We start from the raw sequence: 27,382 nt of genomic DNA on the forward strand, positions 1-27,382 counted from the left end.
ATGTTTTCTTCTGTTTTCAGAAACGGCTTCCCCACATAGCCCGACGGCCTATTTTATATATTATTTTTTCTTTTATATTGTATACTTTTTTTTTATTAAACTCACACATTTAAATAAATTATATATTTTTAATTGTAACAAAAAAAATTGCAATTATTTACACGCCTTTCCCTTGCGCTCCAATCCTTTGCGTGCTCTCGCATTAATTATAAGTCTCGCTATCGTTCTCTCTTGTACGCGTTCTCTCTCACACGCGCGGCAAGGGTGTAAAGCAGTCGAATATTGGTATCATAAACAGAAAACATAAAAAGAAGGAAGGTTCCAAGATCCATTTCTCTTCATAGGAATACTGTTCATATTGTTTATACCGAGCGTAGAAAAAGACCATGAAAGGATCATGAATGGTTAATATATACAGTGGGTGTAAAAAATATTCGTACACTAGTGTAACCCTTCCAGTTTTGAGACCTTTATAATTCCTACAGCGGAGAGTAACATTCGATTTCAATCTCAGTCGTGTATTGTCCGAAAGGAGAGCGTCAGCGAGTTTAACCGTGGTATTTCTTTTTCCGTGTGTGATTATTTCTTACGCTGCAAATAAGATGGATTCTATTTTTCATTTTTCATTTTGGAAGAGGAGTTTTGTAGAGCTCTTATTTTCTGTGATACTAAAAGTGGTATTTGTCTGGAAGGTAGGTAGTGTTTTTGTGAAAACAATTGTGCGTATGTGTATGTGGATTTTTAATATATATTATTTTATAGTACCCCGATGATGTCAAAATTCCCGGGTTCATCAACATACAGCATCGACGCAACGTGCGGGCGGAGCGCTGGAACGCGCGACACGATCTCGCGGAGGAATGGGGCGACACCCCGGAGAGTCGCCAGGATAATGATGTAAATGGATCGTGGAGATATCTCGACATTTTTAATCTGCGGCTGCTCTTCGGGATGGAGTCCCTATTTGACGAAATCTGCGAACTATCGGTTATAAGATACGAAGAGAACAGAATAATCGAAGAGGAGAGAATACGGGAAATACAAAGAAGACTGGGAGAGGAAAGAAGAAGACGGTTACTGGAATACGGCTCTGCAGTTCCAGGGGGCTAAGGTACATATTTCTTTTTAAAATTTTTAAATTAGTTTTTTTTTTATTTTTTTTATTTTAATTAAGATAAAATTAATGTAGCGTTTTTCCTGTTTCAGGAGCTGCCTCCCCCTTACAGCCCGGCGCACCGTCCGCATTATTTTATATTCATCATTTTATTTTCTTTCCCTATATTTTATTAATTTTTAAATTTTAATATTAAGTACACACACACACACACACACACACACAATTTGTAATACTCATACACACATTTAAATAAATTCTACATATTTTTAATTGTAACGAAAAAAAAAATTGCAATTATTTACGCGCCTCTCCTTGCGCTCCCATCCCTTGCGTCTCTCTTGCGCTAGTTGTAAGTATAGCGATATCGTTCTCTCTCGCACGCGTTGTTCTCGCGCTATTATCGTTCTCTCTTTCGTACGCGCTATCGTTCTCTCTCTCTCACTCGCGTTATTCTTGCAATATCGTTCTCTCTCGCACGCGTTGTTCTCGCGCTATTGTCGTTTTCTCTCTTTCATATGCTCGTCGCTCACTTACCTTTGCGTCGTCCTTCTCACGCCATCTTACATTGCACCATCCTTGTCGCACGTTGATGTCATCCTTGTCGCACTGTCCTCTTCACACACTTAGCGCTATCCTTTTGCCACATGTAGCGCTGTCCTTTTCCCACACGTAGCGCTATCCTTCTCACACCACCGTCTTCTTTCCGCGGATCCCCCTTCTCCTCGCAGACTCCCTTCCTCGCGCGTGACGTCATTCCCCGCGCCACCGAAATTATATTTCAAAAAGAAAAATGTATAATTATTTACGCACCTCTCCCTTGCACTACCCTTTTCCCATTCTTTGCGCTAATTATAAGTCTCGCTATCGTTCTCTCTCGTACGCATTTTTTTCGCACGCGATATTATCGTTCTCTCTCACACGCGCTGCAAGGGTACAAAGCAGCCGAACATCGGTTTATGATTGTTTATACTTGTCATAAAACATCCAACACAAGCGTCCCCCGCCCCGCCCAGCAGCCCCCGCGCCTACGAAATCCCCTTCGTCCCGCGTGACGTCATTCCCCCGCGCCGCTGAGATCCCCTCGCGCCTCACCCCCCCTGAGAGGACCTGGGTTAGAACCGGCCCTGTATACCTACTTCGGTAGCATCGTACCATGCCTGCGCATCTCCGCGTTGTCCTCCATTGATCGTAATCTGTCGTCGCAATTTGTCACGCATATCGTCAAAGGTTGTCGTACGAATCTCATTTTTTCAACACTGCTGATTGGATCGAACGCCTGCCTATTTATAGGTGCGCGAAATCACGAGTCGCTCAGTAGAGAAAAAATGTTCATCCTGCTAACAAATCCTTCCGATATTCGCGATTTGAGCGTCGAACAGCTACAATTTGTGTCGAAAGCAGTTCTATTGAGAACGTGCGGTGATTACGTCCACTACGTGTGGGACAAACTTCCGGAACACATAAAAGCGGATCCGGAGGTTCAGACGTATCGTCGCTGTTACGAACACTACAATCAGCCGTGTCAGGAAACGCACATCGACGGTCCGGCGCCGTTGATAAAGAATTGCGGCGAATGTCAACGAAAATAGGTAGAGGCCTATTAAATCACGCGATAAACGCACTTCCGATCGAATTCCATATTCCCGGCTATCAGTTTTGCGGACCAGGCACGCGGTTGCAAAAGCGATTAGTCAGAGGCGATCGAGGTGTCAACCCATTGGACGCGGCGTGTCGCGAACACGATATAGCATACTCTCGGAGCAACGATCTCACCGAGAGACACGCGGCGGATAGGATACTCGCTGAGAAAGCGCGGAATCGCATCGTTGCGAAAGATTCGACTCTCGGTGAGAGAGCCGCCGCCACAACTGTCTGGGCAGCGATGAAAGCCAAGACGAAGCTCGGTATGGGTCTGAAGACGAAGACGAAGAAAAAAACGGTGAAGAAACGGATACTTCCGGTAGCGAAATGCGGCGGTGTATTGCCGATTCTACCAATGTTGGGTGCGCTCGGATCCCTGATCGGTGGAGCGGCTGGTGTAGCGAAAGTGGTGAACGACGGAAAAGCCGCGCAACGTCAGTTGCAAGAGATGCTACGTCACAATCGCGCCATGGAAGGTCACGGATTATATCTCGCTCCTTACAAATACGGACGAGGAGCCTCAACAAGGAGAAAAAAAAACGTCAAAGAGACGCTAAAAATGCCGCAGGGCGCAACTACCAACGTACAATTGCTACAATTGGCAAAACGTATGCGCATTCCATATTTTAGAGGTGTTTTCATGCGCGACTCTTTACCGATCGGTGGTATATATCGAAACGAGAGCGGCATCGTAAATTTGGATAGCGTCGAAGGACCAGGTACTCATTGGGTAGCGTATGCAAAGAGGGGGAATCGCGCTATATATTTCGACAGTTTCGGCAATCTTCGACCGCCGAATGAATTGGTGCGATATCTCGGACGAAACGTAACGAAGATACAGTACAATTACACACCTGTTCAAACTTACGATCAGAGCATCTGCGGACAATTGTGCTTGCAGTTTCTTCGAACGGTCGATGCATGTGAATTTAAAGACAGATATTGCGCTATTTAACTCAGTATTCGTTAAACAGTTTCGTCGACATGTCTATGACATTCACGTTGACTGGGAAGAGTAGCGTTCTCACGGCAAACTTCTTTCCCACCGTAGATTTGAGCGACGGCGAATACGAGCTCGGTCTAACGGATTTTGAGACTTATCACACGATACCGAATGTGAATTTCTCGAATAATAAATTTTACTTTGGCAAAGACGACGAAGAAATTACGATTCCCGAGGGATCGTATGAGTTGCAAAATATACATGAATTTTTGAAACATGCAATTTCACGGAAACATCGCGATGAGAAACACATTGACGGCGATGACTATGAAGATGATGATGAATATCCGATAGTGCTCCGCGCTAATTACAATACAATGAGGAGCGAGATCAAATGTGCCTACAGAATAAACTTTACCAAACCCGTCAACATTGGATCGCTGCTAGGATTCTCGAATCGTATTCTCGAGCCGCGAAAATGGTACGAATCAAACATGCCGATTAACATTCTCAACGTGAATATTATCCGTATAGAGTGTAACGTGACCGCGGGTGCGTACAACAACGGCATACTCGTTCATACGATACATGAATTTTCACCGAGGGTACCACCGGGATATAAGATATCGGAAACGCCTGCACAGATCATTTACCTGCCGATCATCGCGCAGAGCATTACGGATTTAACGTTACGCGTTGTCGACCAGAACGGACGATTGCTCGATTTTCGAGGAGAAGAAATCACCGTAAGATTGCATGTACGTATGCGACGTATGAGATGCTCGTATTGAACGGATCGAAAGACGTGAGAGATAACGCAATCTTTACGAGACCAGCAACACCACCACCACCAACAACAACAACAACAACAACAACGTCGACGTTTGCTAATATCAAATCATCCAAGAAAAAGAAACTCAGCGCATCGAACGTTGCGTTTTTACAATCTTTGGGATTTGCGGTGCGAAACAGCTGAACGATGACCGACATTCTCAACATCGGTGATGAACCGATCTTTGACAATCGTATCGTCAAAATCGAGACTCACACGTATAACCCGTTCGCCAATACAACGTTCGGACACAGTGACGAGATAAGAATACCCATACAACAACAGGATCTGTATACGCTGCTGTACGAGAGTTTCCTATACATCGAGGGACAACTAACGGGGAAAAAAACAGCAACAGTTGAAGGAGAAAGTGATGTGATACTGGGACATAATTGCGTCGCATTCATGTTCGATGAGATTCGATACGAACTCGATGGCGTTGAGATTGATCGCAATAGAAACGTAGGAATAACTACTACGCTCAAAAACTATGTAACGGTATCATCCGATAGAATTGTGATTATGAAAAACGCCGGCTGGGAGCCGCCGACCTATTCGCATGGACATTTCAATTTTTGCGTACCGCTCCACATGTTATTGGGATTTTGCGAGGATTATAAACGAGTGGTGATTAACGCTCGTCACGAATTGATCTTAATACGATCGCGCAACGATAATAATTGTCTGGTTGGAAGTTCAACGCTGGAGCCTGTGATGACCATATTCAAGATACAATGGCGAATGCCTCACGTGCTGTTGAGCGAGATCGAAAAACTGTCGATGCTGTGTGCTCTGGAAAGCGGACGATATCTCAGCATGGGTTTTCGCTCGTGGGATCTGTACGAGTATCCGCTATTGCAGCTTACAACGAAGCATTCGTGGGCCATTAAGACCTCGACTCAGCTGGAGAAACCACGCTACGTTGTCTTCGCCCTGCAAACAGGCCGGAAGAATGCCTTGTCTAAGAATGTATCTCATTTCGACGACTGCAAATTGATCAATGTGAAACTCTATCTGAACTCGGAATGTTATCCGTACGACGATATGAACCTGGATTTCGATAAAAGCAGATGGTCCATTCTGTACGACACGTACGCGCGCTTCTGCAAGAACTATTACGGATACGAGTATCTCGAGCCGAGTCTCTCCGTCTATACGTTTCAACAACTCGGTCCGTTCGTGATTATCGATTGTTCTCGACAAAACGAATCGGTCAAGAGCGCAACGGTGGATGTGAGATTGGAATTCGAATGTAAGGAGAACGTACCGGCGAATACCACTGCGTACTGTCTCATCATACACGATCGTGTGATCCAGTACAATCCGTTGACCAACGTTGTACGCAAAATCACCTAAGCGATAACATCGACACAAGAGAGGGGAGGAGGAGGAGGAGGAGGATATAAATCAAAGTGCTGCGAGATGATTTTAGAGTTTGCCATTCCTCTCGACTGACATATCGAAGAGAGAAAGAGAGAGATCTCGTCATGTCTATACCAACGTTTGTGGATCTGCAAGGATTTATTGTCGGGAGAAATTTTGTCGTGAAGGAAGCTGCGGTTCTGAGGAAGGGATATGTTCTCTCGCATTATTTTTTCACAAGTCCTGTACCGTGGAGCGTGCTAACAAAATCTGAGCGATGTCAAGTCTCATGGGTGATTAGAAATCATCACGGATTACAATGGGAAGACGGAAACGTTCCGTATGGCTTGGCTCAGCGTGTAATTACAACAGCTATCGTTGGTACGATACACGAAGAAGAAGAAGAAGAATCGTCTGTCGTGTACGTTAAAGGACTTGAAAAGCGAAAATGGTTGACCGATATACTAGGCGATGTGGGAAACGGCTATATTATTGAAACTTTGGATGCTGACTATGAAGATATTGATTCTCTAAATAAATTAGATATTACCAATAGTATGCGATGTGGAAAACATGTTAAGAATTGTGCATTACAAAATGTATTTAAAATATTTAACTGGTGGTCGCAACGCCTGAAAGAATTGCAAGAAAATAAAATATGTAAACATTAATATGTTTTATCTCTTATTTCCCCTCCCTAAACCTTTCCATGCGTTTCTAAGAATTTTTTGTCTGAGCGTTATCTCCCCTTCTCCTAAAACTCAAAACGTTAGAAGTATTAATCCCTCCACCACATTATACTTTTGGAAGATGAGCGTCATCTATACTCGGTTATTTCTTATACGATCAGTGTCGCGTTAACACCGCTCTCGTGGTTCACTTTTCATAACTCCCAGAGAAATGTACTACGTCGAAAGAAGCAGCAGCGGCAGCGGCGTCGGAAGACGCGTGAATAATTACGTATCGAGTCGTGATAAAACTCGATCGTTTGAGAACAAATGTGACGAGTAAGTTTTTCGTTTAACTTCTTTCTATTTTTATATTTTTACAAATTGTATTACTATTATTTAATTTTAATTTTTCTGTAGCATTTCGTTGGAACGTCGTGCGGTTCGTATACTAGGTAGACGATACGCATTGACAGCTACGGGATTCAAATTCCTCGACATTGGTATCAACGTGGGTCCACCGAGTTACGTGGAGATTGCCATAGGAGATCATCGAGGAAAGGAACTGATATTATCTCTCGACACGTGGAAGGGACTCTACGAGCAACGTCGTAATATTCAAAATTTCCTTCGGAACGACTCTAAAGATGACTTCAATTTCATAAGCGTTGGACCGCTAACAGTGAGAGTTCGTACGATTAACGACGTCAAACTCATAAGTCTCGAATCTTCAAACGTATGCTTGATGATGGTCGAATCGATGTTACATCGTATGTTCGATCTCGATCACTGCATAGATGTAACTTTTGATCGATTGGATAAAATTATCCAAACAGTTGATGTCAAGTTTACGCAATTCTCCAATATCGCGTCCACTGTAATAAATCCGAAAGAAATATCAAATGTAATACGCGCGAGTGCTGCTTTCAACAAGCATCAACTCGTCGATTGCGAACTGGCAGCTTTAGTTTTTAGTCCATAGTACATAAGAAAAATATATAAAATATAAATAAAGAGTTTTAAGTCAAAATCATGACGTAATTTCTTCGCACGCATTTCCATCCACCCAATCCTTCAAAGAATATTTCTATTTATATTGTTTGTTAACTGGTAATATTGTATACTTGCGATAATACAGAGATGACAGAGAGAGATAAAAGGGATAAAGAGAGAAAGAGAGAGGGATATTCAGAGATTGTTGGAGGCACAAAAGAAAAATTCTTTTGTAACTGAACCTAGGGTTGAAAATGTGTTGTTATCTCGCTATGATTCACAGATTGCTCGAAAACGTCGGACCCCGAAATATCTCAAAAATGTGTTGTTATCTACGTATTTCCATCCGCCCAATCCTTCAAAGAATACTTCTATTTATATTGTGTATGTTAAAAAAATATAATGAAGAGGACTCTGCTGCACTAGAGTATCATTTCTTTCGTTGCTCTTCTGTGTTTCGGTGGTTTGCTGCACTAGAGTATCATTTCTTTCGTTGCTCTTCTGTGTTTCGTTAGTCTTGTGCAATGGCTGAAGAAAACGTAATTATCATCGACGACGATACGGATGATGATTACGATTATTGGATGGATCCAGTTGTGGCGGAGCGGATGGAGATAGAGAGAGAGGAGAGAGAGAGGAGAGAGATGGAAGATGATGGATCTGATATAGAACCCTTGGCGAAGGACAGTGATTATGATAGTGACAATAGTGTCGATATTCTTGATGAACGGTTACAAAAGAAACAGCGAGATTTAAGCATATCTGAAATAATGACATACAATCAAGCAACAAAGATATGTTGCATTTCATATTACTATATGGAAAATGGATTAAAATTTTGTATCGAATGCTTTCTAGAAGCACCGGATCAGTATGAAGAAACTAGTGCTGTTCGAGAACATAGAACCATAGCTTATGTTCATTTGGAAAATATGTCATGCAAAGAGTGCAGAAGATCTTTGAATCAAATATTGGCCTGCAACATGTGCCCTATTTGCACAAATTAAAATAGATGATGGATAACATTGTAAGTATCTTAATTTATTATATATCAAAAGTATTTTAAAATAAATTATTAAAATAATTTAAACTAATGAAATGCGTATGTTTTCTTCTGTTTTCAGAAACGGCTTCCCCAACATAGCCCGACGGTCTATTTTATATATTATTATTATTATTTTTTTATATTGTATACTTTTTATTAAACACACACATTTAAATAAATTATATATATATTTTTAATTGTAACAAAATCATGACGTAATTTCTTCGCACGCATTTCCATCCACCCAATCCTTCAAAGAATACTTCTATTTATATTGTTTGTTAACTGGTAATATTGTATAATATCTCAAAAATGTGTTGTTATCTCGCTATGATTCACAGATTGCTCGAAAACGTCGGACCCCGAAATATCTCAAAATATAAGTTTATGACTAATATTGTATACTTGCGATAATACAGAGAGAAAGAGAGATAAAAGGGATAAAGAGATAGATAGAGGGATAGAGGGATGGAGAGGGAGAGAGAGAGGGATAGAAATATAAAGGGATAAAGAGAGAGCGAGAGAGAGGGAGAAATAGAGAGAGACCCAAAATCTTCTTCATAGGAATACCGCTATTTTTGTTTATACGTGCGTCCCCCGCCCCGCAGCCCCCGCGCCATCGAAATTCCCTCCGTCCCGCGTGACGTCATCCCCCCTCCATCCTGCGTGACGTCATTCCCCCGCGCCGCTGAGATCCCCTCGCCCCTCACCCCCCTGAGATCCCTTCGTTAGAACTCTCCTAGTGCTAACTACTTCCGTGCCTTTCCTTGTAAGTTCAATACTACCATATAAATGACACTACTATATGATATATGACATAGAACTAAACTTAAACCGAGGAGAACTAAACAAACACATAATATTCTTTGATAAATAATTTAAATATCGTAAATTATTCATATTTTATGATGCTTCAGAAAACAGAAACTTATTAAATAAATTTATAATTAACGCCGTTGTTTAAACAAACATCCGTAATTTGAACTCAGATTGAAATCGGATACTATATAACCACATACATTACTAGCGGTTCACGAATATATGTACATATCGTATATCACTCTAATAGAAAGCTGTGACTTTTATATGACATCAAGTGAATTAAATTTGATAATTTTTATCGCTATAATTAATATTGTCATAAATTATGGAAGAAAGTGGTTCATGATTATATAATTTATTTTTTAATTAAAAATGTCGCTATTTGCTTATATAGTAGGTGTAAATTAATTTGTGTGCATTAGTGCGTGCGTGTGTAAATATTTGCACGAATGCGCGCGGGTGTATGTTACATTTCTTTAAATATGTAAGAAGTATAGAGAAATAGACATGTAGATGTATGAGAAAATTGTGCCATGTGGTTTATTATAAAAATAAAAAATTATATAAAATTTAGAAAGATCATGTGTTTCAAACAATTAATAATATATATTTAAAATATTAATAATACATATTAAATTTATAACAACAATTTATTATATATATATATATATATATATATATATATATGTATATATGTATATATAAAGTTATTATTATATTTATAAATATTAAAGAATTGTAATATGTTTTATAAATTTTTAATTTTAGATGTTATTTAAATATTAATATGCATTATTATATCTATATTATACCTATAATAAAAATTTGATTCAAGATAATATAATTAATAAATATTACCATATAAAGTTACAAATATAGAACAAATCAAATACAATTTAAAAAATAAATCAGAATACAATTTAAATTAGATAATACATTTTTAGTACATTAATAATATAATGTTAAATACATTGCAGATACTTTCTCATTTAATACAATTAAAACTATTCATATAATATAACATAATTTAATAATAATTATTTATATATTATAATTAAGAACATAATTTACATTTAATTTAATTATATATTTAATTATAATATAACATAATTTAATTATAATTATATATATAATATTATTATGAATATAATTTACATTTTGCTTTACTTCATGTTAATAAGGAAATAAAAACATCAGTGAATTGCAGGCTGAAATGAATCCTTGTAAATGCACGTGCATTTAATTATATATTATTAACGCACATAAGCATAAATAATAAATCAAAAACTATAAACATTATAAAGAGCTATTTGTAACAAAGATATATAGATGTATTCGCGTCACAATTGTTAGTATTATTAAACGGTTATTGTTGATATTTGACAAAATTTTGAAAGTAATTCTGTTGACTTTTGATTTCGGAAAAGCGCATTTGTATCTTGCTGTCAATATTTGAAATATATTGCTGCATACATCTGAAATTTTCTGCTAATTCTGTTAATTTGCTTGTCTAAAACAGATTATATCGGTATTAAGTATTAGTGTGAATAGCCAATAATTATTAATAAATATTATATTAAATATTATCTCGTGTATGTGTATATATATATATATATATATATATATATATGTATAATATTAATATATTTAATACATATATATAATACATGCAATAATAATAATAATCTTAAATATATGAGGAATAAATAATAATTATGGATTATGAAAATTACAAGTTTGCTGAAATGAGAATAAAATCATTCTTCTATTGTACTATGTGTTCTATTATATTATACATATAGTGTTGCACTATATTTTACTTAACAACTCTTTTGTTTGCAAGGAATGCTTATAAATAATACTTTACAACCTTCGACAAATCAAAATCAAAATTTAGAATTAGAGATTTTAAAAATGAAATTAGAAATTTATATAAACTGCAGCTGTCACAGAGATAATATCATTATAATATTTTAATATTATAATTGTTATATGTAGCAAGTGCATTAATTCTTCTTAACTTATTTATCTTCATTAAATTTTTATTTTAGTAAACAAATGACTCGTGTAATATTAAAGTATGCGAATCACATTACGTAATACTTTCCCAATTATATTGAAAAACATTTAAATTTATTTAACTAAGAGCTGAACATCTAGACTAACTAATATTTAAATCTGAAGCTTGTAAATTCTCTTTTTAAAATTTATATAAATCGATTTTCACTAAAATTTCGAAGTAAAGAAATTATCTTTCTCTTTTACTTTCGCTTGCTCGCTCACTCTCTCCCACTTTCTCATTCATTAAAAATACATATTTCCAAAATAATATATTATCGGAAATTAGAAATAAAAATATGCTTATTTTATAAAAAAAATTAAATAACATTAATTTTTGCTTGTTACTTTGTGATACTGTGACATTAATATATTCTTCATGAAAAAAAATCAATGATTAATAAATGAAATATTAGAATAATGATATTCATAAAATTTACCTTTACTTTCATATTACTTTCTTTCACAAAAAACCATAACTTCTTACATTCATTTAATTCAACTTGCGTTACATTAAGAAATTTATCTGTTAGGAAGTCGTTTATCTAAAGCAGATTATTTTGATGATATTAAATAGCAATATTTGATGTCGTATCATGGTTATTTATTTTACACACACATATATATATATATATATATATATGTACATAAGCACATGCAATTTTTACCTTTTCGAGTTGATTTGTGGAATACACATGATTAATAATAATAATAAACGTTGTATACTTGCTGACTTGTCTGTAACAGTAAAACAGTAAATGTATTGATACACAAATAAATTGTTGAATGATAGATACATATTTACGGAGAGAAAACTGTGTTACTTAGGTTTTATATGCTCAAGATTATGTAATATGAAATTGAGTATTACAGGATCCCTTGCATGCTTCGCAATTGTAAAAAGAAAATAATTAATATAATCTTTATCGGAAAAATCTTTTAAAAACATAATCGATGTTGTACTATCATTTTTTATTAGATTTAGATAGTCTTTAATAAATTGTGAATTCTCAGGGCAAGAGAGAAATTTTAAAAGTTTAGGTTTAAATTTTTCTTTTCCCAGACGATATACTCCCCACCAAGGAGAATCTTCATCGCTAAGAGAATAGTACAATACTTTTAAACCTTGACAGTATGTCCATTCTTTCCACCATGGCAAAAGCCTACGAGATTTAACAAAAAACAAATTCTAATATAAAAGTTTTGCACATATTAATCTTATATTTTGATTAAATAATTTAACAAATTATAATTGCATAACATAACATAATAAATTTAAATTTTGATATATAATTTTGATATATAAATAATGTAATAAACATTGCACATGTATCTACAAAACAATCAAATTAAAATAACCGAGAATATATAAGAAAAATTACGTGTTATTTTCGGGATCTGCGAGATGTCGATTTAAAATATGTCGGGCATTTTCTATGCATATGCGACCATCAAGATTACATGCCCATTTCGCAGCCTCCATTCTTAAATTCTTTGTAAGATCGTGTTCATTAGAAACTTCATCGTATTTAAGTTTATCAAGCAAATAGTTTAGTAAGTCTAGCATTTTCCCCTAAATATATAAATATATATATATATATATATATATATATATATATATATTTATATGTATTTATATTGTTACTTGATATAAATCTTATATTTTTCGATTCTTGCATTATATATTGCCATACCGAAAGATATCTTGCGCAAATATATTTTACATGGTTTTATATATTAAGAACGTTTTGTCTTGGTAAACAACTCTAAATTTCTTTTTATAAAGATATCTATTATATAGCTATACTTATATTGTATACGTATTTACACAAATTTGAATTCTTCTTACGTGCACATTCACACATGCTTAACACATGCACACATGTCCATATCAAAATATACATACAAAAATGCATATTTTGTAGACATATAGACATACATGTATAATTTAATAACTTTTTAACTGTTTGTGTGTGTATTAAACACACAGATAACTAATGTACATATATGTTTCCTACTAATTTTCTATCTAAAAATTAATGATATTTAAATCGTCATTATGAATATCATGCTGTGATTAAAAATGGTAACAATTTTTTCCATTATTTTTCTCCATTTTCCTCTCCAACTTTTTATTAGTATATACTCTATTCGAATATTAAATAGATACTTATCATTCATCCAAAATATGTTTAAAAATCGTAATCAAATTTTTTAGCTACATGTATTTTATTGTATGTATCTTTTCGGAAAGTACTTAATAATTATTGTTATAAATGCACATAATATTAATATGTGTAATAAGTAATATGTTTAAAGCGTTTTAATATATTTAATACATCACTGTTGATATTGTTTATAATATTTGTTATTACCTTGATATTAAAATATACATTTTCCTGAAATAGAAAGATATTGGACAGATATTCCAAGGCTTTGAACATGGGATACCATGCCACGTAGTCTGTTTCTCGTGATAGATATTTTGTAATATTCCAGAATACAATGGAATTAAGTTGGTTTGTTATCATTAAGTGGAAAGCGTCATCGATAATTTGGGCACGATTCAGAACATGTATTTTCATATAATTTTCAGAATTTAGATAACTTGTAATTCTTCGCCAGTTTTCGATATCGTAATTGATTCGATAATATCCTATCGGTAACAAATGAATATATAACGATTATAATTCTTTCAGATAGATTTATCAATATAAGTATCTGTTTTTATACATTAACGCAGATAAAAAAGTGTATCAAAAATTGTAAATAAATAGGAAAACCAGATTGTAAAATATTATATATATGAAATTACTTTGCACTAAAATTGAGTATATATAATAATTGTACAAGAAATTTTATATAAATTTAAACCAATTTTTTTAATTATATAAATAATGATCAATTTGCATTATATTACATAACATTATTTGTTATTATCTATATATTCATATAAAAACATAATCTGAAACTAACATAAAAAAGTTTTTCTATAATCATTAATTACATGTTGTGTTAAACGGTAGGTTATAAATGGTTTAAAATTATGTAGCTTAAAATTTACACACACATGCACATACAAAATGCTATTTAATAATGCTATATAATACAAAATGTATGTATGGCCAAAGTAATAAAATTGATAATAAAATTGATCTGCAATAGTTTATTTTACATGGTAAATAAGTTGACTAAATTATCAAATAATAAATTTATTAATTAGATAAAAAAATTCTTATTTTTATATATACATGCATCTATATCAATTATATCTTACTTTAAAGAATTACATTATGCATTTAAGAAAACTATTTAAGCAAAATGAAAGGAAAGTTTTTGCTGTAGTTAAACTTTAATTAAAATATCCATGCCTAATAATATACAATATCAAAACAAACACAATTTTATTGAAGACTTAAATGCATTGTAGACTCAAAAATTTAATGAAATTCTGAAATTACTTATTTAAATTTAACACAAAAGATATATTATTAAATTTACTATACATTTGTAAGAATAAATAACTTTATTATTTAATATTATACAAAAAGAAAGTAATATTATACAGAAAGATATTTATCTTTCTTGCAAATGATAATGTACTCTCTAAAAGTGAATCAATGAAAATATCACTAATTTAAACAGTAAAATAAGATTTCATTGACAAGAGAATCAATGAGTATTTTACTAACCCCCTCCCCCCCGCCCCTCTTCAGTGAAAACGTTTATTTTTTGTTACTTCATCTTATATCTCACTGATTATGGTCAGTGGAAGTAAATTTCATTGTAAAACTAGTAATCGCTAGTTTGTTCGTTTATCGCTACGATGCGCTATCCCTTTCGTATTTAAGTTTTAGTCGTGAGAAGTAAAGTTTGCAAAAGACGACAGATAAAATTAAAAATATTACTTCGATTTAATTTCTGATACAATCTGAACAGAGGAACTTCAGATATTAAATCGATTTTATAAGTCGGACACAAATAAATGTCCGGCGAATAAACGAAAATGATCCATTCATTATCTATTATATTTAAGACAACAAGTTCTCAACATGCATATAATATAAATAAAATAAAATTTTTAATATAATAAATATAAATAAAATATTACTGATACTGATTCAGACAGTTAATATTACTAATTCTTTCAGTGAAATGTTAGTGATTTACAGTGCTATATTAGTGATTTACAGTGCTGTATTTATAACTGCTATAATATCAGTGATTATTTTCTGTTTTTCAGTAATAGTACACTGATTCACTTTTAGAGAGTAACAGAATAATTATCATTATATTCTACAGTCAATCATTTTGAATATATAACAAGTGAAAACGTTTAGATAATTTAGGAGCTTGTATATAATTAAAATAATATAAAATTTTCATTATATTATAAACATTATAAAGTGTGATAAATTTGTTACATATTTACCAGTTTGTTTTATGTCAAATAGTACCCAGCCATCCTCTTCAAAACCAAGAGGTATTCCCAATCGTAGAACATCGTTCAATGAAATTTTATATGAATTACCAATATGCGTCTGTGTAGTACACGTTATAGGTACGTCATAATTCACCAACTTATTTAAATTATTTAAATTGTGCGTTGATACCTGTACCCGTTCTACAGAAGAACTATATTCTCGTGTTATTTTCAATACAGGATAATATTTTTGTGATAATATTACTGTCCAAGATTTAATTATCAGCCATATAAGATATAAATTGTTTGCAGATTTTTGTGTAGAAGGATTCTCCATTTCAGCAAAATAGTCAACAGGTTTGCTAAAGTTACAAAATTTGTGCAAAATTTATTGTCAAAGTGTCAAAAAGTATTATGAGCAACATATAAATATTATAAAAACATATAAAATTAACACAATATTAACACAATATATAAAATTGCTACGTTAATTATATTTTTTATTTAGTTGAATTAGTTATATAAATAATTATGTAATTAATCATATGACTTATAGTTTCCATAAATATTTGATATGCTACAGTTTTTAACTATAATTTAACTAGGAATAGCCTAACTTAATTATTTTTAAAAGATAAGTGTATGTGTAAATTGAAAATTTTTATCTTGAATATTTAATGACATTGAAGATAAAGGAAATTGTGTATGGTTAATAATAAAGTATGAAAAATTCGATGTAAGTTGAAATAAAAATAAATATAAAAGACTTTTATGATATATAATCAATCATTCATCATATTTAGTTTTCTGTAGTAGAATAATTATAGTAGTACAGTATATTACTTACTTATCTCTTACATATTTGCGGATACTCTCCCAAAATATTTGTTCAGTAACCGTTTGTTGTAACGAACGAAATACACGGGATCCTACATTTACATAATTTATATCAGAATATAAGATAATAATACTTATAAATTAATAATAATTATAATTATATATATATTTAAATATATTGAGAAAGAAAGATTAACATGTAAATATTAAATATATAGTATTTAAAATTATTTTATTATAATGTTTATTTTTAAACATATCTAATTTGGTAAATAAAATAAACTCTATATATATGTACACTACGTGTATATATATGTAATAAATTATTATTAATTATATGTATATATACAGGGTGTTCACAATTCGCAATTGAAATTTTAATAACATATTCCTGAGCAAAGACAGAGACGAAAATTCTGAGACACAACAAGATTGAGGCTACAATAGTTTTTGAGGTATAAGCGATTAAAGTTTGTCAATGATATCGTGTAGAATTCACGCGCTTAGATCCGTAACTACATTTACATGTGTACTGATCTGTAATTGATTTTTTCATGTGATATTGATTTTTACTGCACAGCTGATTTTATTTTTTTATTTTACTTTATAATAATAATAGAATAATTTCTACAAATATTTCTTTGATTAAAAAGAAATGTATCTCATTTTTCAAATATGTTAAAACGTTAGATTGTATAATTCTGTTTAAATGTAATAGCTGAACAATTATTTAAATTTTTATTCAAAAAAGAATTAAATGTTTTCTGTATATTATTTGTAATTTGTTAATATTAATTAATCACCATAATGTATGATGTACATAATAAAAAACTGAAATAAAAAATGAAATCAGCTGCAGTAAAAATCAATATCATCTAATGACAATGATGACAACATGAAAAAATCAATAACAAATGACAGGTCGGTACACATGTAAATATAGTTACGAACCTAAGGGCGCGAATTCTACACGATATCATTGGCAAGCTTTGATCGTTTATAACTCAAAAACTATTGTAGCCTCAACATTTTTGCATTAGAATTTTCGTCTCAGTTTTTACTCAGGAATATGTTATTAAAATTTCAATTGCGAGTTGTGGGACACCCTGTATATATATATATATATATATATGTGTGTGTGTGTGTGTGTGTGTGTGTGTGTGTGTGTACATATGTAGTTAAATATATCTGCTATATAATTATATACAAGGTGTCCCACTCTAACATTCATACTGTAATAACTCGAAAATATGGCTTTTGGAAAATAATGTTTCCAATCAAAGTTGTAGGGTTTAAAGCGGGAAAGAGGATTATATTAGAGAATATTAGTTGAATCTTGGATGTAGATGTCAAAGTCATGTGTAAGTCAATTTAGTTTTTTATGAGGCGCTATCCTAATTTGTCTATATAAAATGATTCCTCACAATATTCCATGTAAAGGTTATAAGAGTAAGAGCCAAAAATTGAATGGTTTACGAGATATTTTATACTTCATATGTTGACAATTTTATCTAAATTATAAAATATCTCATGAAATATTTATTTTTCAATTATCTTACCTCAATATCTTTATGCACAGAATAATGTGACAAATTTGCAACATACAGCTACAGCTAGATATTTTTTTTAAGAAACAATTATGTGTTTCCTTCATTAATTTTAATTAATTCCTCTCATTATTCTCCCCATTGATTGATTTAAATATTGATGTAAGATAATCGAAAAATAAATATTTTACGAGATACTTATGTAAAATTTTGACAATTTAAAGTATAAAATATCTTATAAACTACTTAATTTTTAGATATATTATCCTTATAGCTCTTTATGTGGAATATTATAAGGAATAGTTTTATGTAGACAAATTAAGATAGTCTCATTAAAAATAACTAAGTTGACCTTAACATGATGTTGACGCCTACATTCAAATAGTCCAGTATACAGTGTGTCTGGAAATTTTTCGCAGTCCTGAAATGTGAAGGTAGATTAGCTCGAATTAAAAAGGAAGATCCTATACTATTTTGCAATATTCACAATAATTAACGAAAAATTAATTAAAGAAGATCGGCCAATGCGCGTGGCTAGAAGTATGCAGCGGCGAAGGCGGTCTCATTGTAACATAATGGCGGCGCGCGGCGAAGCGGTGATTGGAGAGGGGAGGAACGATGAGTGTGTAGGCTTAAGAAATGATTTCAAGCCTCATAACTCGGAAAGTACTTCATAAAAACTAACTTAATTATAATGTTTTGGAAAGCTCTCGAGATGAGCTACAAGAATATGAATAATAAAAAATAGGGGGTTCCATTTAAAAAAATTAAGTTGACCTTCAAATGACCACTAAATCGACCTCTAGGTCAAAGTCAAAGTCACCATCAGATGTCCCCCTCGAAACCATATAACTTTTGTTTGAAACATTTTTTCGTATCTTTTAGACTTTACGAGATATTTCGATGGCAAAGTTAAAATAGAACACCCTGTATATGTATATATATGACGAAATTATTATATATAAAATTAAATTTTTTGTCTGTTATTTTGCCTAACTTTTTCAGCATTCCTATTCAAAAATTTATGCACAACCAATTTTTAATTATATTATCATACCTTTAATGTAAAGGGGATTTTCGACAGCACTGTTGAATGATGTATTATAAAGTGATGTATTATATTCAGTATCAAGATGATGGAATTCTTGTTCAAATTGTACGACAAACAAATCTATTACTCGATTATTTGGGAGAACCTATAGAAAATAATTTTAATGTATTTTGTTAATATTAGATTGTAATGTATTTATTTTGTAATATTAGATTTTAATGTATTTTGTTAATATTAGATTTAACACACAGTAGCAATATGTACTAGGGCCGCTACTTTCTACGTATATGTAAAAAAGTTTGTTACTTATACTTTCTCTCTTTCTTTATATATATAAATAATTCAAAAATAATATTAATAATGATAACAAAAATGGTTACACGATATAACTTTTAAATTAAATATTTCTAAAATTGTTTATAATATATCATATAGCAAAATTATGTTATTACACAATTTCCATATGCATACATATGCTTAATTTTATAATAACTTTATATATAATTTATGCAATCTCTGAATGATAATTTCTCTTTTATTTTATATCAGTACTGGGATTTACTTGCAACTTTCGGCTAAATTTTTTAGCTTACGCCTACTGTTCCCCTCTTACCGCTCGCGCCGCTCGTAACTAAGGAGCGCTCAGGAACGTGCGCATCACAAATGTAATGTGGCAATCTATCTAAGTTCTCTATTGTTTATTAATAATAAAAATAATCATTCTATTATTAATTACGTATATGTTCTGTAACAATTTAAAATATTTGTGTTTTGAAACGTAATTACAATAAAGAGAACTTAGATAGACAGATTGCCACATTACATTTGTGACGCGCACGTTCCTGAGCGCTCCTTGGTTACGAGCAGCGCGAGCAGTAAGAGGGGAACAGTAGACGTAAGCTAAGAAATCTGGCCGAAAGTTCCAAGTAAATCCCAGCACTGTTTCATATAATAAAGATGTCGAACAAATGTAATATAATAGTGACTTTGACAAATAAAAGAAACACAAAAATATAAGAATATTTTATCTACGTTTGTTACTTGATAAATATAGCATTTTTTTTAAAATTATCATTTTTCTTTATAAATATAGAATCTTCGCGTAATATTCTAATTCACACAAAAAATTTATACGCTCTGATAAAGCTAAAATTATAAAGAGCTTTTACATTATATATGTATATACATATATCTTTATGTTTAACTCCAACCTTGCTCACTTGCAAACAATATAATAGATATGTATATACAGGGTGTAACTGAAAAAGTGCCCACGGAGCAAATAGCGTTATTCCTAATTAAAAATCGAGTCGAAAAATCCTGAACCATATTTTTCTATAATTCTTAATAAAGCGGTAATTATTGAGTAAACTTGCGCCAATAAGCACCGACTTTTAGACGAGCGTACGTCAGTGAGCCGCGCGCTTGGTAGTGTGCGTGAGCGCTCCGCCGTTTCGGCGCTATCTTATGCCGCTATCGTGCAATATTCTTATGCGTTGTAATAATGTGAAAAACTTTAATTTGCATTAAAAATCATATTTCTTCCGTCAAAAGTGTTTTCTTAAAAAAAATTTCGACAAGGAGACTAAAGGTCGGTGCTTATTGGCGCAACTTTACTCAATAATTACCGCTTTATTAAATATTATAGAAAAAAATGTTTCAGGACTTTTCGACTCGATTTTTAATCAGGAAAAACGCTATTTGCTCCGTGAGCGCTTTTTCAGTTACACCCTGTATATCTATGCAAACAATATAATAGATGTGTATGTATATCTATCATATTGTTTGCAAGTGAGTTAGTTTTGCGTTAAAGAATGATTAAATCAATTACCTTATCGGTGACATATAATTCAAGAAATGCGACAATAGCCTCATTTAACGAAGAGGATAACGACCAAAGTGGATTTTCATAATAAAGACATTCCTGTACTACTTTGTAGGCTATGAAGTGAGCAACTTTAATTTTTCTCGCAACAGAATCGACATTCTCAATGTAGGTAACATCTGCTTCTCTAAAAATTTAAAAAAATGTTTTATAGAAAGCTTATTACTGTTGAAAATATTTTGTGCTTGCGAATTTAATATAATTAAATAATTCTATAAATTAATATATTAATTATATATTAATGTTTTATAATGTCTGCGCGTATGAATGACTCATCACGAAATAATACGATATTTACTTTATATATACAGGGTGAGTTTTTTATCTTGAGACATCGAAATATCTCATAAAGTCTAAAAGATACGAAAAAATGTTTCAGACAAAAGTTGTATGGTTTTAAGGGGGACATAAGATGGTGTCATTAGCTTGACCTTGAAGAGTCACCTGAAGGTCACGTGAAGGTCACCTCCAACTTTTTAAATGGGACATCCTATATGCTTTTGCATATTCTTTTAGATGATCTCGAGAGCTTTTCAAAACACTACAATTAAGTTAGTTTTCATTAAGTACTTTCCAAGTTATGAGGCTTGAAATCATTTCTTAATTTTACATAAACCGTAAAATATCTTGTAAAATATTCATTTTTCGATTATCTTACCTTAATACTTTTATGTACAAAATAATGAGAGGAATCAATTGGTGTAAAGAAAACACATAATTGTTTCGAAAAATGTAATTGTTAATTGCAAATTACATTTTTTTTTTCGAAACAATTATGTGTTTTCTTTACACCAATTGATTCCTCTCATTATTTGCATTAAAGTATTAAGGTAAGATAATCAAAAATAAAAATTTTACAAGATATTTTACGGTTTATGTAAAATTAAGAAATTATTTCAAGCCTCATAACTCGAAAAGTATTTAATGAAAAAATGTTTAATTATAGTGTTTTGGAAAGCTCTTGAGGCAAGCTGCAAGAGTATGAAAAAGTATATAGGGTATCCCGTTTAAAAAGTTGAAGGTGACCTTCACGTGACCTTCAAACGACTTTTCAAGGTAAAACCAATGACACCGTCTTATGGGCCCCTTAAAACCATACAACTTTTGTTTAAAACATTTCTTTCTGAAATGCATAGTTTATGAAATATTCGACCATTTCCAGACTTTTGGTACACCCTGTGTGTGTGTGTGTGTGTGTGTGTGTGTGTGTGTGTGTGTGTGTGTAATATTTTAATATTATTTTCCATATAAGTTGATACAGATTAAAGATATAATAAACATTTAGGTATGTTTCTCTCATTGTCTTATGCAATTTTACTTATTTTTTAAAATATATTTAAATAATATTTTTAAAATAGACAAAAGATATGTAAATAATTTTAGATACCGAGAATTATTTTCCTTTTTTCATCTTTCGAAATATATTAATATTTTTTAATTATATAATTACCTATAAATAGCAAGGCCCAGATTTATGATGCTTTCGTTTTCCGGAAAATCCGGAATTGCAATATGATTTATTTGCCAAGTTTTATTCAGGCGTTTCCACTTACCAAACAAGTATAGAGTTATATTTTGAACAATTTCGTGTGCAAATGCGCAGTGCATTCTACACCACATATCAACTCTGACCTTACTTTGACTTCGACCAGGTATGAGAGATAAATTAGCCCGGTTATCCACAAATACAAAATAATTAGGCCTTACAAATGTATTAAAATGTGTCATCGTCATGTTTTTATTATTCATTTCTACTGTTCGTCTCGGTATATTTGATAAAACTGTATAATTTTTATGACGATTTATAATAATATTATAGACGGGCGAGATGTGTAAAGATTCGGTCAAACGTGGAATCATGTGTTGGATTCCAATAGTATCAACATATGTTGCCAACCTATCACATTTAGAAATATGAATTAATAATAATAAGTTTTCGACAATTACATAGAAATATTAAAAATTGAATAAAAAGAAGATATACGCGGATGCAGTTTATATATAAGAATAATATATATAGAAAATTATGGCATAGAGTTCTTCTTATTCCTTTACTCTATATCTTATCTTGTATAACATTATGTAATCTAATAATGATTTTGATAATATTGTGACATTAGTAAAACGTAATGGTGATGAAATGTTTACTTGAGTATATACAGGTAGAAAATAAATAGTTAATATTTAAAAGTTAATATTTTTGTATCAAAATTATAAATTTCAATAAAATTAAAATTAAAAAAAATTTCGTTCAATAAAATTAAAATAAATTTTAATATTATACAATATTAGAATAATAATTTTTTTAAATTGATTTTAATTGATATATTATGATTATTGACATTGACATATTACCTTACCATTGCATACATAATTTTACACATGTTAAAGAAACTGCATATTTTAGTGATAATTTATTATTAAGTGAATATATATGTTTTTAGTTATTCGCATATTATAGAGAAAATAATTCCTAAATAGTACTATGTATGCGTGTATGTGCATGTTTAAATACATGAAACAGCATAAGTATAGCTTATATATTTAATTTTATATATAAAGTGTTTATGTGTGTGAAAATTGAGAAAGTGTCCGTGATCTAATCAAATTTTGTTAGTGACTTCTATGAAGTATATGGATAAAAAAATTTATATAAAATTTATATAAACTTTATACAAAAACAAAAAGAGAATAACGGTAAGATAACAATTAAATTTTATAAAAAAGAAAAGGCTAAGGACCGTAGCGTAGGATGTTATTACGTAATTAAATTCAGAACATAGATCTGAGACGAGTACTTTATATATTCTTAATTAATTAATAATAAAGAAAGAAGAACATTGTCCGTCAAAAGAGTAATACAATGCAATAAAAGTTGACAGACGTACGTTTCGATCCAATGCGGATCTTTTTCAATGTCTTAATAACGGATAACATGATCAAAACGCGAACGTTACAAAGGCGCGCGCAGTACAAAATAATCTGGAGGTCAAAACAATCAAATTAAAACGATCGACAGTCTAATGTAGCGCAGAGATAATAAAGAAATAATAACGGTCGAACAAACAAAACAACGCTTGTACAAAAAATAAATAAAGATAAATAAGAATTATATATATATATGCATGGCGATGTAATATTCAAACGAATAGCGCAACGCTCACCTCGATATCAAAATCGTCCGAGTGACACTATGAAACTAGGAGAAATATACTTCGCCTGATTAAAACAAAGGGGAAGTTCGAACTATGAAAAGTTTGTTCATGTTGATGAGAGTCGTTGCAGTAGATAAATTATAGTCCCAGTTCGATAAAATATGACAACCTCTCCAACGTCCAAGTCGCTCAGATGTGCCGAAAGAATTAGAATGACTGATAACGAGGTGGAAGCCTATTTAGAAATGCGCAAAATAGAATCAAACAAATATCAATTATCGTGCCAAACATATAATATAAAGGGAAGAATTTAGCCGTTATTTCAAAAAGAAAAGAAACATAAAACGCTTATACAATATGATAGAATAAGGTCGTTAGAAAAAAAAAATCGGACTTCCCCTTTGTTTTAATCAGGCGAAGTATATTTCTCCTAGTTTCATAGTGTCACTCGGACGATTTTGATATCGAGGTGAGCGTTGCGCTATTCGTTTGAATATTACATCGCCATGCATATATATATAATTTTTATTTATCTTTATTTATTTTTTTGTACAAGCGTTGTTTTGTTTGTTCGACCGTTATTATTTCTTTATTATCTCTGCGCTACATTAGACTGTCGACCGTTTTAATTTGATTGTTTTGACCTCCTGATTATTTTGTACTGCGCGCGCCTTTGTAACGTTCGCGTTTTGATCATGTTATCCGTTATTAAGACATTGAAAAAGATCCGCATTGGATCGAAACGTACGTCTGTCAACTTTTATTGCATTCTATTATTCTTTTGACGGGCAATGTTCTTCTTTCTTTATTATTAATTAATTAAGAATATATAAAGTACCCGTCTCAGATCTATGTTCTGAATTTAATTACGTAATAACATCCTACGCTACGGTCCTTAGCCTTTTCTTTTTTATAAAATTTGATTTATACAAGAAGTTCACACAAAATTCATACAAAAATTCATACATGTGTCTGAAAATGTTTTTGTTCAGAATTATTATAACTTTTGTAAAAGTTTTTTAGATCTGTGTCATCAGCTATATTATAGATTAATTCTATGGTATAATGCCCCGGTAATAGGCTTCATTAAATATTAGTAATGATTTCCTGAAGTTGGATATTAGTAAACATTGTAAAAATGAAATGTTTGCCAAAATTTTAAATTTTATATAAACAAGTTCTATGAAAACTTTCAGAATTGTATTTTTATTTAGATTTTGGAAACAATTCAAAACACTACCGGAATATTTGAATTCGTCCGACAGTTAATGATAAAATGTTGTATAAGATGTGTATTATTGCTGACTACTTTAATTAAATTAATTTTTATTTGCAGTTTACATTCATTTTAATAATAGTGATAATAATAATAAATTGCAAAATTTGTTACTAAAATCTTAAAAGACACATAATTAGGAATGAAAACTTTTCAAATACGCACATATTTATATAAAAATGTCTTTTCTTAGAAAATACTTTTTGATAAATAGAATGCTGTGCCAGGATTTTTTGATAAACACCCTGTGAAATTACTATATACTATATTTACTTACCATTGTCGTTCATCTCTTTTATAAAAGTTTTTTAGGCCTGTATCTTCAGTTATGTTAGTAACTAATTTTATGATGTAATATCCCGGCGATAGATCATTCGTGAATATATATTCGACACTGTTCGTCTCATTATTATACAAAGATTTTACCGGTATAAAAGGAATCATTTTTGCATTACTATTTATAGAATGATATTGTGGATAATAAAATACGGTTATACTGATATATTTTACGGGTGAATACAATATTATGCTTGATGTTGGAGATAAAATCTTTATATATATGCTGCAGTTGCTGACAAGAATATTTTTTTCGATGTGTGTAATAATGATATCATATTTTTGCGGCAATATATAATTCGGGTAGATGAGTAACTTTTCTTGAGATATTTTAATTATCGGATCGTCGATTAAAAAAGCCGCCGCGACGATAATTGTTAAACTGCTACTTAACAATAGTTTTAGAAACATGACACTACTTTTATCTTAAATGTCTGTAAAAGTATATTTTTGTTAGAAAGCACAAACTGATAAATTAAACACAGCATTATCTCTATCATGATTTAATGGAAAAGAAGGAATTAAGACAAACACATAGCAATAAACTTAATTTTTAATGACTTACTCTGTATATTGAGATATACTACAAATTCTATGCAAGTGTATGTTTTGTTGTAATAACCAGCTGCAATAAAATAATGTTTTATCCACTATCATTGTAACATGAAAAATATATATGCACAGTTATGACTTCTTAATATCTCGAGAAACTTCCAAAGACTAACAACTTGGGGTACGCGATATTGTAATAAATATGTATGTCATGTAAATACACAATTTCTGAGGTCGTTAACAGACGTTTTGACCGAGAAACGATATGTAATAGCAAACCACGATGCCGTTTTTCCCACTCCAAATTCGTGCTAGCGATTGAGCGCCGTAAGAAGGCAGAACCGTCTATTTCGCGTTGGTCTAAAGTCTAAAGCAAAAGAGACCATCGTTACGTAGAATATAAAAATATCTATAAATATATATATTTGAATTCTTTTATACTATTTAAAAGTAGTATATTTATTTACCAAAAATTTGAGAATTTTTATAATTTACAATATACATTCAAATGAAATTTTATTAACTATATTATTACAAGATTGTATCGGTAAATTGTCTTGGAGCAAGTTAATGAAAAAACGTAACTTAATAACACTAGAGTATAATATTACAGTATCGTATATAAGAGAATATAAAATGAATAACTATTATTTTTTAGGTTTTTGTTCACTCTTTCAAATTTATTTGGTAGATATGAATAAAACAAAAGAAAATCCTTCAAATCGATCAAATCAATAATCGTGTCTTTCTTATAACAAAACAGATTTTTAAATTTGAATTGAGAAATGTTTTTTCATAATGTCGAATAAAAATATTATAAAGACAGTGTGCTTCAAGAA

At 31.5% G+C, this 27,382-nt stretch overlaps 3 protein-coding genes across 3 annotated transcripts; 2 read left to right on the forward strand and 1 right to left on the reverse strand.

The window, feature by feature from the left end:
* The first annotated feature begins 2,283 nt into the window (after positions 1-2,283).
* On the forward strand, positions 2,284-5,889 carry LOC145961807 (uncharacterized). Its single transcript, XM_083082269.1, has 2 exons — positions 2,284-3,341; positions 5,395-5,889. Exons 1-2 carry the CDS (start codon positions 2,691-2,693, stop codon positions 5,887-5,889), a joined length of 1,146 nt encoding a protein of 381 aa, XP_082938395.1. The 5' UTR covers positions 2,284-2,690.
* A 252-nt stretch (positions 5,890-6,141) lies between these two features.
* Positions 6,142-7,565, forward strand: LOC145961416 (uncharacterized). The gene is made up of 2 exons (XM_083081573.1): positions 6,142-6,902; positions 6,984-7,565. Exons 1-2 carry the CDS (start codon positions 6,796-6,798, stop codon positions 7,543-7,545), a joined length of 669 nt encoding a protein of 222 aa, XP_082937699.1. The 5' UTR covers positions 6,142-6,795; the 3' UTR covers positions 7,546-7,565.
* A 3,224-nt stretch (positions 7,566-10,789) lies between these two features.
* Positions 10,790-26,596, reverse strand: LOC145961412 (aminopeptidase N-like). Its single transcript, XM_083081566.1, has 12 exons — positions 26,557-26,596; positions 22,675-23,121; positions 21,171-21,351; positions 19,346-19,484; positions 16,752-16,833; positions 15,914-16,266; positions 13,857-14,137; positions 12,864-13,054; positions 12,306-12,644; positions 12,150-12,219; positions 11,922-12,026; positions 10,790-10,933 (listed from the first exon to the last, which is right to left on the reverse strand). The coding sequence occupies exons 2-12, from the start codon at positions 23,082-23,084 to the stop codon at positions 10,790-10,792; spliced, it is 2,295 nt and encodes a 764-aa protein (XP_082937692.1). The 5' UTR covers positions 23,085-23,121; positions 26,557-26,596.
* Between the last annotated feature and the right edge of the window lie 786 nt (positions 26,597-27,382).

Source organism: Camponotus vicinus, unplaced genomic scaffold (genome assembly GCF_025532165.1).
Source record: "Camponotus vicinus isolate PSW18456_S1 unplaced genomic scaffold, iyCamVici1.0 SCAF_11, whole genome shotgun sequence".
Classification (NCBI taxonomy): Eukaryota; Metazoa; Arthropoda; class Insecta; order Hymenoptera; family Formicidae; genus Camponotus; species Camponotus vicinus.